Below are 17467 nucleotides of genomic sequence, written 5' to 3' on the forward strand. Positions count from 1 at the left end.
CCTCCCGTTGCGGAGCACAGGCTCCGGACGCGCAGGCTCAGCGGCCGTGGCTCATGGGCCCAGCCGCTCCGCGGCACGTGGGATCCTCCCGGACCGGGGCACGAACCCGTGTCCCCTGCATCGACAGGCGGACTCTCAACCACTGCGCCACCAGGGAAGCCCTAAGGTTTTACTCTGGATTTGCAAAATCAGCCTTAACCCTCGATGTTTTATACTTTTACTCTGGCTTCCAACCAGAGGCTGCAAAACCAGTGAAAGCTGCGAAACCAGCATCCTAACGATGTGGATTAACACGCTGTTCTGGGGGTGGTCAGGGTGACCGGATAGGGTCAGCGTCCTTCCTGGTTGGTGACATCCGCCCTGCCCTGCAGTGGGGGTGGGGAGGGGCTGGGCAAGAGGACGCAGCCTGGGGTCCAGGGGCCTGCCTTCTGCGTGGGTGGTGTCAGCCAGCGGCTGCGGCCGGCACTGCGGACTGACTGCTGGGCCTGGAAATAGTTCAGGGCCCCCAGTGCTTAGGAGCAGCCCGCTGCCCCCCGCGGAGGGGAGGGGAGAGGCCAGAGCAGGCCCAGACTCGAGGGAGGCCATCTGTGTTGATCCCCGCAGAACCGATGGCTACATCGTCTGCGAGGAATATAAAGACGTGCTCCTGGCCGCCTGGGAGAACGAGCAGGCGCTCATTGAGAAGAAGGAGAAGGAGGTGAGCGGGCGGGGCCTGGGCGGGGCCTGGGTGGGGCGGCAGACAGGTGGGGAGCCCACACAGCGGAGCTGGTGTTCCCTCCAGCCTCCCTCACACCACGTGTAAGAGGAGGGGAGAGCCCGGGTTCAGCTCTCTTTCTGGCTCTTTCTTCCTGGGAGGCACCGGGGAGCCAGCACTGAGCAACGACCTGCCTGCCCCTCAGAACCCTGTCTCTGTCCACTGTCTGCCTGGATCCGGGCTCCGGGGCCCGCTACCCCTGCTGCCGACCCCCGCCTCTGTTAAAGGGCGGGGGACCTGTGGTCCAGGTCCCGGACCCCCTCCTCCACTAAACACTTTAGAGTTGGTAAAATTAAGAAGAGGTTTTTGGTTTTGGTGCCTTTCATGTGCAGCACTTTATGAATCCCACCTGGTATGGTTGAGAAACTATTTTAATCTGAAGCGTTACCTGTATCTTTATGTTCCGGAAACGGCAGCACACAGTGTTTTCCATTCTGTTTGATTTTGCAGAAGAGGGAGAAGCGGGCTCTGGGGAACTGGAAGCTGCTGGTCAAAGGGCTGCTCATCCGGGAGCGGCTGAGGCTTCGCTACGGGGCTCAGGTCAGGGTGGTCCTTGGAGGACACGCCAGGTTTGGGGGGCGGGTAGGGAACCAGGGGCCGATTCTGCTCAGAGATCAAGTCAGCTCTGTTCTGGTGCCACAGACCTGTGTCTCCCAGGCCCTGTGTCCCGTTCACGTTCAGAAAGGTGTCCAAGGTGTCCTGGAGTCAGGCTTTGGCTGCTCTGCCAGCCCCGCCCTGTCTGCACGAGAGGGTGCCTGCTATGGGTTGGATCTGGTGCTGAGCCCACTCGGGGTGGGGGGTGGGGGGGACAGGTGTCTGCATCTCCTGGCCTTGTGCTGCCCCTGGGGCTGTGACCACCCCCCCACCCCCCAGGCCCACAGGTGCTCATTCAGGCCCCTCTGCGGGCTCCCATGGGGGGCACAGAGGCCCCCGGACACAGTCACGTGGAGCGGTCAGAGACGCACAGACACGCTCTGGGGGCAGTTGCGACCCCACGCCCGGCTCCCCCTGCCCTCCGCAGCCCGTCCTCGCAGCAGCGGGCACTGAGCGCTGGTGCTGTGCATTCGTGCACCTGTTCTGTTCAGAAACGAGGAAGAAAACGCAGTTACCTCCTGGATTGCTCGTAGCTCCTCGAGGGCAGTTTTGTGTCCCCAGCCCTGTGTGCACAGCAAGCGCTCTAGGACCTGCTGGGCTGAGCCCTGTCCTCCGGGTCACGGCTCGGCGCTGCCGGGGCGTCGCTGCCTCTTGACGCAGTTTCCTCCACTGTCCCCCCCCGCAGAGTGAGGAAGCCGCTCCCCACGCAGACGCAGGAGGAGGACTCTCTTCAGACGAGGAGGAGGGGACCAGCTCTCCAGCGGAAGTGGCCAGGATCCTGGCGGCCTCCTGGCCCCAAAACCGCGAGGTAGAGGAGAAGCGGAAGTGCCCCCGGAAGAGCAGGAGGGAGGAGGCGGCGGCAGCTTCCCACCTGTTCCCGTTTGAGAAGCTGTGATGTGAGTGGTCACCTCCTCGGTGGCTCAGCCGTGCCCCAGACCTTGCTCCCGGGTAGATCCCTCCTGTGTCCGACACTCGTGCTGTTGCAGACTCGGGCCCCTTCTGTGCAGGCCCCTCGTTGCCCTCACTCAGGTCCCCGACGCTGCCTGACGCTGTGCGGGGAGAGCAGGTCAGTGCAGGCCGTCTCAGGGTGACATGGCTGGACCTACTTTCCCAGGTAACACTTCGTGGTGGCAGAAGACTAGAACAAAGAGCTAAAGTCAGGAAAGGAAAGGACAAACGATGAGATTTAAAGAAATGTCAGGAAGAGTGGATCAGTGTTAAACTAGATTTTATTCATTACTGGATACATTTATAAAGCCCTGTGCGCTGTAGATATTTAGGAGAAATAACTTTTATAACATTTTGAGGAAAAAAATAAAGCATTTCTCTAGAAAGACGTGACTGTACGTTTTCTTTCAGATTTTACATCAGATGAGAACACTTGGATGACAGTGATTTGTATACAGGTCGTGACTACATTAAAGATGAGATCTTGCTTTCCCGCAGCCTGGGAACTTAGCATTACACACATGGAATTTTTTTCTTTCTGTTTAATCCAGGAGATATGATTTAATCTTTGACAGGAGCCATTAAAAATTTGAGTCAGTTTTATCCAAGGGAAACAAAACACTTGGGGTGTGACTCATGCCGCAGGAACTGGCAGGCAGGCTCCTGTTGTGAAACACGTGGGGGTTGCCATGGAAACCGCGGGGTCTGGCACTGTGCACCGGAGCTGGCTCTCACCCTCCTGGAAGTGAGCACCTTGTTTTCTGGGAGTTGAGTCAAGAGCGCTGCCCTGTCTCTGCAGGAATAACTAGTTCTCTAGGCAGATGGCAGCTCCTAGGATGCATCTTGGAAACAGAGTGAAACCTCAGGTTTTGAAAAGTTACCACTCACCTGCTACAAATCCTATAACAAGGGGAGAGAAGTTCAAATTGCAGGGTGGACGCTTCGCGGCCGCCCACTGCTTCAGGTGCTCGTGGGCTTTATCTCACTCCATAGAGAGGCACTGGCCCCGTGCCACAGATGAAGCTGAGGCCCAGGTCACTGCCATGCCTAGCGCCACACCGCTCGTCAGCGGCAAACGCGGGATGCCTTTTGTGCCGGGTCCCGCCGGCTCCCTCCCACCTCTGAGAACGATCTGAAGACTGGCAAAGGTGGGAGCCGCTCTTAAGTCCACACAAACCAGAGTAGGTTTCTAAGTGCTAGAGATATTGGGGTGCCTTCTCAAAAAAATTGAAAACAATTTTAACCACCGAAAGCAATTTAGAACCTAAGTTCCAAAAATTCATGTTCTTTGGCTGAATGCTTTGGCTGAATAAATTCTATGGCTGAATTCTTTCTTTCAGACAGAAATTTCAGACAATGCAAAAAGAAAAGGGATAATGGCAAGTTCCTGTATCAAAAGATATTTAGAAATTTATTTTGAATTTTTATCAAAAATACAAAGATAATACAAGTTTCGTCATGATTTCCCGAAGGCTTGAAATATTTCTTAACATGATTTTGGTCTTTAAGAACACTTGAAATTGGCAGTAATTTAAAATCTGTACAAGAAAAATATTACACAAACCAAATATCAAGGATTTTGTATTTAGCCATCATCTCGTCACTGTGCTTTCCACAAGCATCTTTAAGAGTTGAGAGATCGAAGAAACTGTTCATTTAACAAGCAACAGTGAACACTATTTCAGTCCTTAAACCCAGATAACTCATCGCTGGGGCTGGCTGTTGTGAACATGAAAAATCTCAGTTTATACCACAAATGCCCCAGGACAACGAGAGAGGTTATTAGCTCTTGAGTTTCAGACGTTCTGAGCCCTATTCCGCTACCAAATACTCCACTAAAGCAGCCACTCCCAGCAAAACAACAATTTCCAAATGGTTAAAAGATAAAGGACACACAAGTCTTTTAAGACATCAGTGTTACAACATACTTGATCTTTCAAAGGGTGCTGAGAGTAGCTGGGAAACTTCAACTCTGTGAATTAAATAAGCATGGGTAGATTTGATTTAGGAATAAAGCTGTGGACACTGAACACATAAATCACCCAGAAGCAGCCACTTGAGGCCCAGATGCTAATGTCAGAAGCACACCTGTGATGAACAGAGCCAGGCCAGAGAGCTTTCAAATCTGCAGCCTCTGACGCCTGATTTTGGTTGGTGGGTGGGGTGTCACCACGAAGGAGCCCACTTAGGATAACTGACTAAAAACTCAAAATCATCTTCAAGAAAGTCTGGGTTTTGATGCCAGAGGATGAAAGGAAATGCCTTTCTCTCCCGGATGGAGACGCCCATCTCCTCCCAGAGGGAAAACGAGCCTTTTGCTAACACTGGTTTCAAAGCACCTGAAGCTTTGAAAAGCTTCTCAGGGACCCAGAATACCGACAGGTAACTTTCTCAACCAGGTAAGTAACAGCCCCACTGAACTTTCTGTGCTCTGAACTACCTTCAACTGACAGATGAAAGGGGTTTTTTCTGTAACAGACTGAGACGTGAATCATTCCAGAGGTGTTTGTTTTCTAGATCTGACTTGAAACCGCCCCCTCTTAGGGCAGGTCGGGGAGCTATGTGCAGAGAAATGAAGGGGCAAGAAACAACCAGGCCTGTGGGGGTCCTACACACCACGAAGATTCTGCCAAATGGTAATGTGCGTGCAAAGCCCAACAAACGTCCACCTTCCTCATCACCACACCCCCTGGTTCTCTTAAGTACCGAATCAAGCTCCGTGCGCAGAGTGGGTATGTGGCGTCCCTGCCGCCCTGTCCTGGGAGGCGGGCACAGCGGTGGCTGTGGTGGAGCCTGACACCATCCCCAGGTCTGAGTGTCACCACCGCGGCAGACATCAGCTAAGTGAAACACGCGAGTGGCCGCACGGCCCCAAGAGAAGGAAACAAGCAGGAGGGCGCGTGTCACGCTGCCGGACAGGAGCTGCCTCCTGCCACCAAAGCTGCCCGCTGGCAAGAAGGGGTGCGAAGTGCTAACTGATGGACGCCAACCCGACACCCATGCACACTGCCAAGGCTGCCACCTGAGTGGGGCACGTGCGGAATCCAAGACCGACGTGGGTTTGGGGGAGGGGATGACCTGGGTCCCGAGGCACAGGCAGTGTCCAGTGGGTGCCGGAGCCCCGGCTCACTCCAGCTTTTTGGCCGGTACCCGTGTTCGAGCAACGATGATGGGCACCAGGGCCAGGCAGCTGATGACAAGCGCCCACAGGGGCCGGTAGAAAAGCCAGCCAGCGGCCACAGTCAGCAAGGTCAGCGAGGTGGCCACGCAGAAGGCAAAGGCCTTCAGGCCAATGTTGACCAGGTCTCGGAAGATGGGGAACCAGTCCACTGTGGGGAAGAGAGAGGTAGTGAGGCTTCCCAGGCCCCCGTGCTCTGCTGTTCTCCCCGCCCCCACCAGCCAGCAGCCTGCCTGTCTCTGGACCAGGTGGGGAGGAAGAGGAAGTGGTGGGGGGGCATGTGGCCTGAGGGAGCTGGGAGGTCACACAAGGAGGAGCCCTGCTCCCGACTGCAGCCCGTCCCGGCCCCAGCGAGGGCGCGTGGTCGTGCTCTGAGCCCTCGTGTGCTGAGGGCAGAACAGAGACTCTCCGGGGATGGTGGCGAGCACCTGGCTGCTGCCCCTCGCAAAGCAGGCTGGGCCAAACCCCCTGGGGGGCTTATCTGGGCCCCTCAGCCCTTCCTGGAGGGGCCTATTCAGTCACCCAAGCCGTTACCAGTTACCTGTGTACCCAGCTCCATGGAGGGGCTGAGGGGACTCAACAGGCCCGAGCCGCCCACCTCGAGGACCCTGCAGTCTACTGCCCAACATGATACAGTCTCGGATCCGTCACCCCTTGTGAAATTACCCGTCCTTGGCCTCCTGGCCTCTGCAGGCAGGCGTTCCATAGCCATCATCCACTGGGGGGATCTGCACTCAGTTCCCATGGGCCAGGGGTCTGGTGCCGCTGGGTCTGCACGGCCGGCCCCGGTGTCTGCCACGACGGCAGGGCCCCCACAAGCACGTGTCACGTTTGGGCACTGACCGTGGGACCATGTGTCGCACCATACCACGCCCACCCTGTAAGGCCGGTACTGATCTTTTTTTTTAAACATTTCTTTTTCTTTTTTAATTAATTTTTGGCTGCACTGGGTCTTCGTTGCTGTGCACAGGCTTTCTCTAGTTGCGGCGAGCGGGGGCTACTCTTCGTTGCAGTGTGTGGGCTTCGCGGGGGCTACTCTTCGTTGCAGTGCACGGGCTTTGCGGGCTTCTCACTGCGGTGGCTGCTCTTGTTGTGGAGCACGGGCTCTAGGCACACAGGCTTCAATAGTTGTGGCACGCGGGCTCAGCAGCTGTGGCACATGGGCTCTAGAGCGCAGGCTCGGTAGTTGTGGCGCACGGACTTAGTTGCTCCGCAGCATAGGCCGGTACTGCTCTTAACCTCAGTTCACCCACAAGATCACTGAGGCATGGGAGTTAAACTTACAGCTAGAAGGTGGCATAACCAGGATTTAAACTTAAGACTGAGTGGGACTTCCCTGGTGGCGCAGCAGTTCAGAATCCGCCTGCCAATGCAAGGGACAAGGGTTTGAGCCCTGGTCCAGGAAGATCCCACATGCCGCGGAGCAACTAAGCCCGTGCGCCACAACTACTGAGCCTGCGCTCTAGAGTCCGTGAGCCACAACTACTGAGCTCGCATGCCACAACTACTGAAGCCTGTGCACCTAGAGCCTGTGCTCTGCAACAAGAGGAGCCACCGCAATGAGAAGCCCGTGCACTGCAGTGAAGAGTAGCCCCCGCCTGCAGCAACTAGAGAAAGCCTGTGCACAGCAACGAAGACCCAATGCAGCCAAAAAAAAAAAAAAGACTGTCTGAGTGCAGAGCCTCATGTCTTAGACTCTGCGCTAAGCCCAGAGAGGACAGCGACCTTGTCCGTACTGTTGGCTGCGTGGCCTGTGGGGCCCGGAGCAGCGTCCTCCGCACAGCAGGCACTCGGAAGGTGCTCATCACAGGAGTGGAGGTGTGAATGGGTGCCCTGCGCTGCTCAGCTTCCTGAGTCCCTCCCCTGCACTGTCTCTCTGTGCTTTCATGTCTGTTCTGACTCTGGAGGATCAGCCTTCCAGTATGGAGAGAACCAGTCGGAGAGTCAAAGGAGGGCCCTATGAGATAAACTTGATGATGGTGGAACTGGGCCCTGAGAGGGAAACAGCCTGTCCAAGGTCACAGCCACGATGGACTTAGCGATTGTGCCCAGGACACGGCTGCCTTTCTGAGCACAGTTCAGCTGTGTCCAAGGGAAGCAGCCTTCCTTTCTCTTCACCTCAGTTTTCCCAGCTATAAAATGATCTGACAGTCTGCGTGTACTGCAGCCAGACTCTCCCCAGCTGGAGAGGGTAAGCGGGGGACGCGTTTCCGGGCCCAGAGACGGTGGACAGAACCATCTCACTGGATGGGGCATCCCCAGAGAAGCCCCATCCTCCCGGAGAGCGGCCAAGGCCCAGCACTCAGTCACCCCGGGCACTTGGTCCTCCTGAGCCAGTCTGGGCTGCTCGGGCAGGTCTGGGGCTCAAGCGGGCCAAACTCGGGCCATGGGCAGCCTGGCACGCTCTCCCTTGCGCTCCAGACTTGCCAGCGGCCGTGCCAAGTCCAGCCCAGGATTTGGGGTGGGGGTGAAGCATAACAGTTCCTGAGTGTTTCCTATTTGCCAAACATTTCACAGAACTCTGCAAATTAGGTGTGAGGAAACCGAAGCCAGGCCAGGAAAGGAATCCAGAGCTCTGTTCAGGCCTGGCACGGGCCGGCCAGCCTCCTCAGCACAGCTATTTGGTTGTGTGATGAAGGGGTGAAGGGCTGAGGGGATGGGCGGGTGGACGGAGCGGGGAAACCCACAGCCTCAGGAGTCAGCATCCGCCCGGTCTTACCCTGGAAGCACCCTGACCCGCATCCTGCTTCCCCTGCTCTCTCGTCCCAAAGCCTTGGGGGCACAGGATGGGCTGAGTGCCCCCCACCAGGCTGGAAGGGAGAGCAGCGGTGGGAGAGGCCAAGGAGGCCCTGTCTCTCCCCACCTACCCAGAGTGTAGAGAATCCGCGTCATGAGGTTGAGGCCCACAAACATGGCTACCCAGCCGGCCGCCCGCAGGCCCCACGTCTTCATGGAGTTGCTCTTCTGTTCCCGACGAAACACCTCCTAGAGGACAAGCGGGGAGAGGGCATCACGTCTCAGCTCCGGGGGGTCACCAGCCTACCCAGTCGGCAGGGCCAGAGCCGAGGGGCCCGGGCTGACCCAGGAGCCACTGCGTTTCTGGACAGACCAGAGGGAGGACAGGGCACTACCCAGGCCTACGTGCCTCGCCCACCTGGCAGCACAGAGCAGGCAGGTTTGGGCCCTCAGATCACAGCCCACCTCCTCCAAGAGCCGCCAGCCCACCGAGGGTCATCGAATAAACCTGACCCTCCTGTCGCAGCAGCGCCTGCCAGGGGTCATCTGTCCCCATGCGGCGTCAAGCCACGAGCCCCAGCACTCTGGGGGGCAGCTCTGAGACCAGGGCCCCACCTGCGGGAGGCTGGAGCCCCGGGACAGAGGCCTGGGCTGGGCCTCCTAATTCTAGAAACTCCCTGGGGCCCTGAAAGCTGCCTGAGAAAGGGTGACTCACAGTCACCAGGCTGGGAGGGGCCAGCCCTGCCTGGAGGTTGGTAACTGGCTACTGGGCCGCAGCCTGACCACACCCTCATCCCAAGCTCAAGAAGAAGGCACAGCCCAGCGCCTCCTGGACGGGGCCGAAGGGAGGGGACGACAGCTGAAGGCCCAATAAGCGGGTCAAAAGGTCACAGCTAAGCCCTGCCGCCTGCCCCACTACCTTAACCTTCCAAACGCTTATGGGTTGAGAGCAGGTTCAGAACAGCTCTCCTCGGATACGCTGTGCTCATCAACAACATACAAGCACATTTTCTGCTAAAGGGAAGGACTTCCTGCCTGGAGAGGAGAGGCTAACTTCTAAGGCAGGCACTGAACTAATGGCACATCTTTGCACCCCTTCTCCTCGGGGCTTGGGTGAGGCGTGACCCCGTTTTTACGGATGGGGTGGGTGCCCTGGTCTCTCTGGAAGCGCCCGCCCTCACTCACCTGGTCCTGGGGCCGCGCAGCTCAACCCCTTCACCCCAGCTCACACAGCCTTCACGGGCCTCTGCCCGCCCCTCCTTGGGTAGGGTCACCCGGCGTCCTGGCCCCGACAAGGAGGGCCCTGGCCTGCTAGCCCAACTGGCTGGCCCCTTCTCTCCACTTGGGACTCAGCAGAAACGTCCCCGGCTGCCCGCTGCCACAGGAGGTTGCTGTCTCCATGTCTGTGAGCTCAGCGTCTGCCCCTCACACCAGGCTGCAGGGACTGTGCCCATTGCTCCCCATTTCGGGGACGTGGGCTGCACACACAGGAAGACCTAACCCCTTCTACAGCTTTCTCTCGCCTCGGGGCCTGGGTCTGCCTCCGTGGTGGCAGTCTGTGACATGCCACTGGAGGGCAGAGCACAGGTGCACAGTGGCCACTCACCTCTGCTGAGATGTCCCCGTGGTGCAGGAGCAGCAAGGTGTCCCCGGACTTGGTCGAGTACGGGACCAGCTGGTCACCCCGCTGCCGGGCAATCACGGTGACCTGGTCAGAGAATTCAGGCTTAGAGCTGCGGGGCCACCACCCGCGGGCCTAGCTCCCTTCCTCACCATGTGCCAACGAGGCAGCGAGCGGGAACACCACGCCACCCTGAGCCTCTGCCTCCACGTCGGCCCAGGGGACAGCAGCTCCCGCTTTGCTGCTCCGTCTGAAGCTCCAGGGAGGAGCCCGGGCAGAAGCGCGTGTCAGGGCTGAGCAGGGGCTGGGGCCGGGGTGACGGGGTCAGGAACGCAGGACTGACTCTCTATAGAGCAGAAGCCGGGGCTGGGGGCAGAGGGACTGCACGTGATTCAAACAACCTCATCGGGCCCAGCTGCGAGACTCCCAGCACAGCGCCCTCAGCCTGGGGCCCATGGATGTGCACAGGGCACGTGTGCACACAGTGGAGGGGGGGGGGGGGGCGCCAATTCAGGCTTAGAGCTGCGGGGCCACCACCCGCGGGCCTAGCTCCCTTCCTCACCATGTGCCAACGAGGCAGCGAGCGGGAACACCACGCCACCCTGAGCCTCTGCCTCCACGTCGGCCCAGGGGACAGCAGCTCCCGCTTTGCTGCTCCGTCTGAAGCTCCAGGGAGGAGCCCGGGCAGAAGCGCGTGTCAGGGCTGAGCAGGGGCTGGGGCCGGGGTGACGGGGTCAGGAACGCAGGACTGACTCTCTATAGAGCAGAAGCCGGGGCTGGGGGCAGAGGGACTGCACGTGATTCAAACAACCTCATCGGGCCCAGCTGCGAGACTCCCAGCACAGCGCCCTCAGCCTGGGGCCCATGGATGTGCACAGGGCACGTGTGCACACAGGGGGGGGGGGGGGGGGCGCCCATAGCCTTTGCTTGGGCCCCAGCGTCTGCTCCCAAGAAGGCCCCCCTGAGTCGGCCCGGGGAGCTGATTACCACGTGAGCTGGGCCCAGGTCGGGGTCATTGCCGCTCAGCCCTGCGTAGGAAAACGAGACACGCAGGTCTCCGACCTGGGGTGGAAGAGAAGCAAGTGAGGGAGGTGGGAGCTGTCAGCTAGGCCCACAGCGCGCCCCACTCCCATGACCTCTGCCCTTGCCCAGGTGGCCCCGTCACCCAGAAAGCCTCTCCCCTCCAATTTCCCTGGCCGGGTGTAGCTGTGATTCACCGGAACCAGACCAGACTCTGAAGCTGGGCTCTGAGTCCCGCGCACTGTCGGGGGCAGGACTCTGGGGCCCTGACCTCTGCCATCTGAGCGCCCGAGCCCGCTGGGTACCTCGGGGTACTTGGGGTTTTCACTGTGGTAGAAATAGTCCCCCCGGCGAATGATATCCACGTGTGGGTCCTCCAGCTTGGACAGGCTCAGTGGCTTAAAGTTGTCCACTTTGTCGATGAGGCCTGAGAGAGGCGGGCGGTTAGAAACGGTGCTGAGTCCACTGCAGCTCCTGGCTGCAGACCCTCAGCCTGACAGCCTTTCTAAGCACCCTCACAAGCCCAGCCATGCGGCCACCCCCTGGCTCGCCCCTTGGGGACCCCACACACCCGGGGCATCCACACACGCTGTCTCCCACCCGGAGCCCTCCTCCAACTCCATTCTTCCGCAATGCCAGCCCCCTTCAGTCTTCAGCTTCTCCAGGAAGCCTTCCCTGTCCCCTCTTCCCCATCAGTCAGAGTGACCACAGCTCTTCAAGGGCCTTAGCCTGGCAGCCACTCCACCTTGGGTCTGGTCATCTGTGTCCAGGCCTGGCTTCCCTGCTGCAGCAACAGCATGAGGCTGGGGCTGGCTGGCACGGCTGGCACCAGCTGAGCACCAGAGCAGACAGCAGACAAGCCAGGCCCTGGCTCATGCAGTCTCTCCCCCGTCCCCCTGGCTATCTGCCACCTAAGTGTCTTCTCTCCCTCCTTCCTGGGTCAGGCCCAGGGACTGGGACCCAGGGACAGAGCCCCAGGACTTTCTGCGGCCAGTGGTGCCACCCTGTCCCTTGCAAGCCTCTCTTTAGAGTCCCTTCGGGGCCTGTGATGAACCAGACACCCCGGGCAACAGGGCTGGGTGACAGTGGGGCTCAGAAGTGGAGTCTTGGGGCCTTGTCTGCGCTGCCGGCTCCAGGGCTGCCAAGGAAGGGCTCTCAGCCTGATAAGGACGCAGCACCTGGCAGCTGCTCCCTGGTATGGGTTTCAGGAGGGCTTCTACATGGTTCCCTACCTCCTGGGGACACACCTGCCCTCTGGCCTCGGCCCAAAGTATGATGCTGGAAAAGTCCTGGTTGACCCCATGCCCAGGACAGCAGGGGACCCCTTTAAGCATCTGAGGGCTGAGTGCTAGGGTCCCGGCTCCTGGGAGGCAGCCAGATGGAAGTGCAGGGCCCCGGGTCGATGCTGGCTCATCTGAAGGGGCCTGAGACTCACCCGCGGAGAGAAAAAACCTGCCGATTTGGACGAAGGGGGCTGTAGCGGTGAATGACTCCACGGCCATCGCACTGTGGGAGAGGGGGAGCTGCTGATGAAGGAGGGTGCTGGGCAGGCGTTGCTTGGGTCCCTGTGGGTTGTGCTGGGCAGGGTCCCAACCCAGAGGGCTCCTGCACGTCCAGCCCAGCCCCACAGTCTGGTCTTTCCCCCACTGCCTCGGCCTCTGCCCGGAAGGAGCAGCCTCCTCTGGCCTCCTGTCCCCCAGAGCTTCCTACCCTCTTGCCTGGACCCCTGCCAGCATGTCCCATCCTGCCCCACAGCCTTCAGATGGCCCTTCCACGGACTTCACACCCTCCTGACCCTTCCCAGCCCGGCTAACACCCAAACCCCACTGTGCACATTCAAGGCCCTCCGTGGCCCAGCCCAGCGTCACGCCTGTCTCGCCACCCCCATCCTGCCCCTGAGCTAACCTTCCTCTGCCGGAACCCCCGCAGGGCCAGGTCAAACGCTGCTGCCTCCTGAAAGCCCCTGCTGACTGTCCTCCCACCCACGCCAACCGCTGGCGACCCCTCCAGGCACTCAGTTCAGCCTTACACCCGTGACCTGTTTGAGGGGAGGTCGCCTGGGGCCAGGGGTGTCAGGTCTCGCCTCTGTTCCTGGTGCCCAGCACAGGACCTGGCCTAGGAAACCTGTCCCACATTTTCATCAGCTCACAAGACAGAAGCAACTCAATTCCATTACTCAGATGAGGAAGCTGAGGCTGGGCACCTGCTAGTGGCCGACAAGGCTACGCTCAGGCCTGGGGACCCAGCTCTCACCTGGGGTTTTTGTGGCCAATCTCTCGGTCAAAGTTTCTGCTGTTGACGATTTCCGACCTCCATTCAGTGTCTGTTTCAGGCAGAGGGAACAACGCAGAAACCACGGTAAACCTCAGGTTTGAGGCCCACTGGCCGCAAGTTCTCTTATCCAAGCCTGCGACCACTCGGGAGCCAAAGGGGCGACTACTGGAGCCTCGCTGGATGGATGGGAAAGCAGGGCTCTGAGGACCAGCACCCAAGGAGCCTGATGCTTGGTGAGGACAGAGCCCAAAGGTGTGCAGGGAGGTGCCCTGTCCGCCCGCAGGCCCGGGGCCCGGTACTCACTGTAGGAGTACCTCCTCTCTGTCTTCACCTGCCCGTCCTCGGTGTACTCCCTGCAAGAAAAGCACAGGCAGCACCACAGTCAGCCCATCATTCCCGAGGCATCCCCATCTCTAAGCATCTCCGGCTGGAAGCAACCTCGGGGCTCCCACGTCAGACTCCCCAGATGGAGCAGGCTTGGTCCACACCAGCCCAGAAACAGGGTGCTCCCTGGCAAACAGCCAGCTTCAGGCCTCAAAGGCACTCACTAGAGAAAAGAGCTTTCTCATCCTGAGCTGAAACCGGCCTCCCCTAGCTTGTGTCCCAGCCCTGCCCTGTGGGCTCAGCAATCTGCCTGCACCCTCTACTCTGCAACAGCTCTGTGGAGGCCCCTGAGGCTGCCCTGCCCCAGACTGAGCCACCTGGGCTCCCCGAGTCCCCTCTCCACCCTCACTCTTAGTACGTGTGGTCGATGACAGCCTGCCTGGGGCTCCTGTTAGATCCAATAGCACATGACCCAGGACCCCACCCCCCCCACCCCCGATGCCCTGCACACCATGGAAGAGAAGACGGGACACAACTTGGCACAGGTCCGTCTGAGCCTGAGCTGGGGCAGCCCCAGACAACTTCCCCGGAAGGGAGCTAACCAAGCCTGCTTTCTCCTCTGAGCCCCTCTGCAAGAGATTCCTGCCACCTCCAAACCATCAGCCAGTAATTGGGGGATAATTCGACATTTCCCTGATAGGAAGATTTTATACTTTAAATTTCAGAAGTGTCAAAGTGAGCGCCACCTGCACATCACCCTAATCCCCGCGCGTCCTTCAGCCCCAGCCAACTCTTCACCCGCCGGCCCCTCACCTGGACTCCTCGGTTTCCACCCATTGGTACATCTCCACGTGCCGCCGCAGCTTCACAGCCGGGAGGTGGACCCCGTAGTTTGGATCAGACAAGAGCTTCAGATAGAATCAAACAAGAAAAATAAAGGACAAGAATGCCCGGCTCGGGGGAAGCTGGGCTGGAGGAGAAACAGGTCCAGAAGACAGAAGAGCACAGAGAACTCCGCGGCTGCTCGCATGGGGAGACGAGGGAAGCTGCCCGTCCCGAGTGCTGAACCTGCAAGCCTGTGACGCGAGCCGCGCGCACAGCTCAGGCTGCTCGGCCCAAGGGCGCGGTGCCCACACAGCGTGTTGGGTGTTCAGACAGAAGACCTGGCACCAGACACACAAATCCATCATCACTGTTAAAGCGCCTCTTTGTGAGGCTCTTGCCTCGGGCCAGAGACTGTGCCAGGAGGGTAGCTACTGAATCCTGCCCAATCTTCAGAACCGGGCCCTGGTCTGTTACAATTATTCTCCCCATTTGACAGAGGAAGACACTGAGACTCAGGAAAGATGGGTCCACACGGCTGCTGAGAGATACAGCAGGAGTCACACCAAGTGTCCCCGTCTCCAAGGCCCACGCTTTCAAATCCTCCATCAGACAATATCCTGCGATGTGTCCCGGCCTCCCCGGGTCAGCAACCACCGCCAAGCCTACCTTAGATGTCCGCAAGGCGCCAGGGATGTGCACCAGCCTCCCCTCATTCTCCGGAGCCACACTGTGGATGCTGTCAGGGGTCACCACCAGCGAGAGTCCCTCAGCCAGCAAGGTCGCCATCTTCACTGTGCGGCCCTGTGCACAGTGGGGAGTGAGGATCTCAACCACTGGGCACAGCTGTGCCCTCTGCCCTGGGCAAGAGGACCCAGGACGTGCACTCTCCCAGGAAGGCCACCCAGCACCCATCTCAGCACCGCCCGTGCCAGGAAGAGCTGCTGCTGCTTCTGCCCTGAACCCCTCCCCCATTTTCCTCTGCCTTCTCCGCCCCTCCCCTCCTGCTTCACTTGGGGCGATGGCACACCTGTTCAAATCATGTGACCCAGGCCTCGGCAATCACATCCTGTGTCCACTGGCCACAGGCAGCGGATCAGAGAGAGGACTGAGGCCACTGAGGGATCTCCCTGCGACTTTTGCTAAACTGATTTAGAAAGAGATGGTTCCTCTTTTCCCTGGGGTTGCTAAGCTGCTTGGATGTGACCCTGGAGTTATGGGGCCACCTTTGCCACCACAAAGGAAGCGCCGGCCAAAGAAACATCCACAACAGAGAAAAATGGGCAAGAGATGGAGAAATAGAGATTCCTAGTGAACCAGCATGAACGCCTGGATGCAACCATGCCTGAAACTGATGCTACCCAGGATTGCAGGTGTGTGAACAGATCCATTCCCCCGCCTGCTTACATCAGTCGTGAGGTGGGTCACAAAAGAACTCTGATTAATTCAGCTCCTGCCCCCATAAAATCTAGACCCTTATTACCATATCCAGCCTCCGAATTCACAGCCTTTGCTCCCTGATACTGCAGGGACCCTCATTCTGCACAGAGGGACCCCGAACATCGTACCTCATTGGCAAAAATTAAGTAGAAGGAGAGCAAGAAGGTCATGAGCCCCACAAACATTCCACCCGAGGTCTCGCTCAGCCGCTCCAGGAAGCCTGGCTGGGACTTGGTTGTAATTCTGACATGTTCTTTCCTGTTACTCATACTGGAATACTGAAAAAAGACATAAAAAAAAAAAAAAAAAGGAAGAAAATTGGTTTTCAAAAAATAAACTGAATTTTGCTATTTATTTATACTTTTTTTTTTTTTTGGCTGCGTTGGGCCTTTGTTACTGCGCGCCGGCTTTCTCTAGTTGCGGCGAGCGGGGGCTACTCTTCGTTGTGGTGCGCAGGCTTCTCATTGCAGTGGCTTCTCTTGTGGCGGAGCATGGGCTCTAGGCGTGCGGGCTTCAGTAGTTGTGGATCGTGGTCTCAGTAGTTGTGGCTTGCGGGCTGTAGAGCACAGGCTCACTAGTTGTGGCGCACCGCCTTAGTTGCTCCACGGCATGTGGGATCTTCCTGGACCAGGGCTCGAACCCTTGTCCCCTGCATTGGCAGGGGATTCTTAACCACTGGGCCACCAGGAAGTCCTATTTATACTGTTTTTATTGAGTTTTAATTCTACACGTCAAAAATGCACAGACCAGGCTTCCCTGGTGGCGCAGTGGTTGAGAGTCCGCCTGCCGATGCAGGAGACACGGGTTCGTGCCCCGGTCCAGGGAGATCCCACATGCCGCGGAGTGGCTGGGCCCATGAGCCATGGCCGTGGAGCCTGTGTGTCCACAGCCTGTGCTCCGCAACGGGAGAGGCCACAGCAGTGAGAGGCCCGCGTACCGCAAAAAAAAAAAAAAGCACAGACCAAGTGTTTGGTTTTCACAAGTGCATACCCCATGTGTCAAGACACAGAACACGTCTATCACCCAGAAGGCTCCTTGTGCCCCTCTCCTGACAATACTCCCTCTCCCCACCGCCCAGAGGTAACAACGATTTGAATCCGTATCACTGCGTCTTCTAGAACCTGGTATGAATGGAATCACCACACAGCATCAACTCCTTCTGTCCAGATTCTTTGACTCAGCGTAACGCTCTTGAGGGTCATCTATGTCATGGTATCAGTAGTTTGTTTCTTTTTACGGCCAAGTAGAATTCTACCCACGAGCATATCACTTCTGTTGATTCACTCACCAGTAGATGAATACCCTGGTTGTTTCCAGTTCCTAGCTATTATGAATGCTTCTGTGAACACTCATGTACAAGTTGGTGAAATAACGTTTATATTTTAAGGCAGGACACGAAAACTTAAACATAAAATTCTCTGTGTCCGTTTGGGCCTCTTCTCTCCCTCCCTAACGTGCAGTCTGCATCTGCATTACACTGACCAGACCTTCTCAAAGACAGAAGCGCCTGCTCTACCATAAAGCCCATTTTTTTCCCCTTTCTTCTGATGCTAGCAATGTAACTTCTTAAAACAGCAGCGGTCTTTTCCAGCCCTGCAGGGGGTCATGACGACTGCTAGCTTTGTACACATACCTACTTGGACTATGTACCCTTGGAGAACTTTATGTAGATCAGTATGTCATTTTCATTTACGATCCTTTGTCCCAAAAATGTACATGACTATGCCTTCGACCTCTAGCAGGCAAAACAGTTCTC

General features: G+C 58.0%; 2 protein-coding genes across 2 annotated transcripts in view; one reads left to right on the forward strand and one right to left on the reverse strand.

The window, feature by feature from the left end:
• Positions 1–2243, forward strand: part of XPC (XPC complex subunit, DNA damage recognition and repair factor) — a 35471-nt gene extending 33228 nt beyond the window's left edge. The window contains exons 14-16 of the mRNA XM_007449151.1: positions 604–697; positions 1205–1294; positions 2034–2243. Coding sequence (XP_007449213.1) covers positions 604–697; positions 1205–1294; positions 2034–2243 — 394 coding nt within the window. The remainder of the gene's footprint in view (positions 1–603; positions 698–1204; positions 1295–2033) is intronic.
• Positions 2244–5422: 3179 nt separating this feature from the next.
• Positions 5423–15983, reverse strand: TMEM43 (transmembrane protein 43). Its single transcript, XM_007449152.1, has 11 exons — positions 15840–15983; positions 14941–15075; positions 14263–14357; positions 13429–13478; positions 13105–13174; positions 12287–12357; positions 11157–11278; positions 10819–10893; positions 9817–9918; positions 8342–8459; positions 5423–5625 (listed from the first exon to the last, which is right to left on the reverse strand). The coding sequence occupies exons 1-11, from the start codon at positions 15978–15980 to the stop codon at positions 5423–5425; spliced, it is 1182 nt and encodes a 393-aa protein (XP_007449214.1). The 5' UTR covers positions 15981–15983.
• Between the last annotated feature and the right edge of the window lie 1484 nt (positions 15984–17467).

This window comes from Lipotes vexillifer, unplaced genomic scaffold, assembly GCF_000442215.2.
Source record: "Lipotes vexillifer unplaced genomic scaffold, Lipotes_vexillifer_v1.1 scaffold2653, whole genome shotgun sequence".
NCBI classification, from domain to species: domain Eukaryota; kingdom Metazoa; phylum Chordata; class Mammalia; order Artiodactyla; family Lipotidae; genus Lipotes; species Lipotes vexillifer.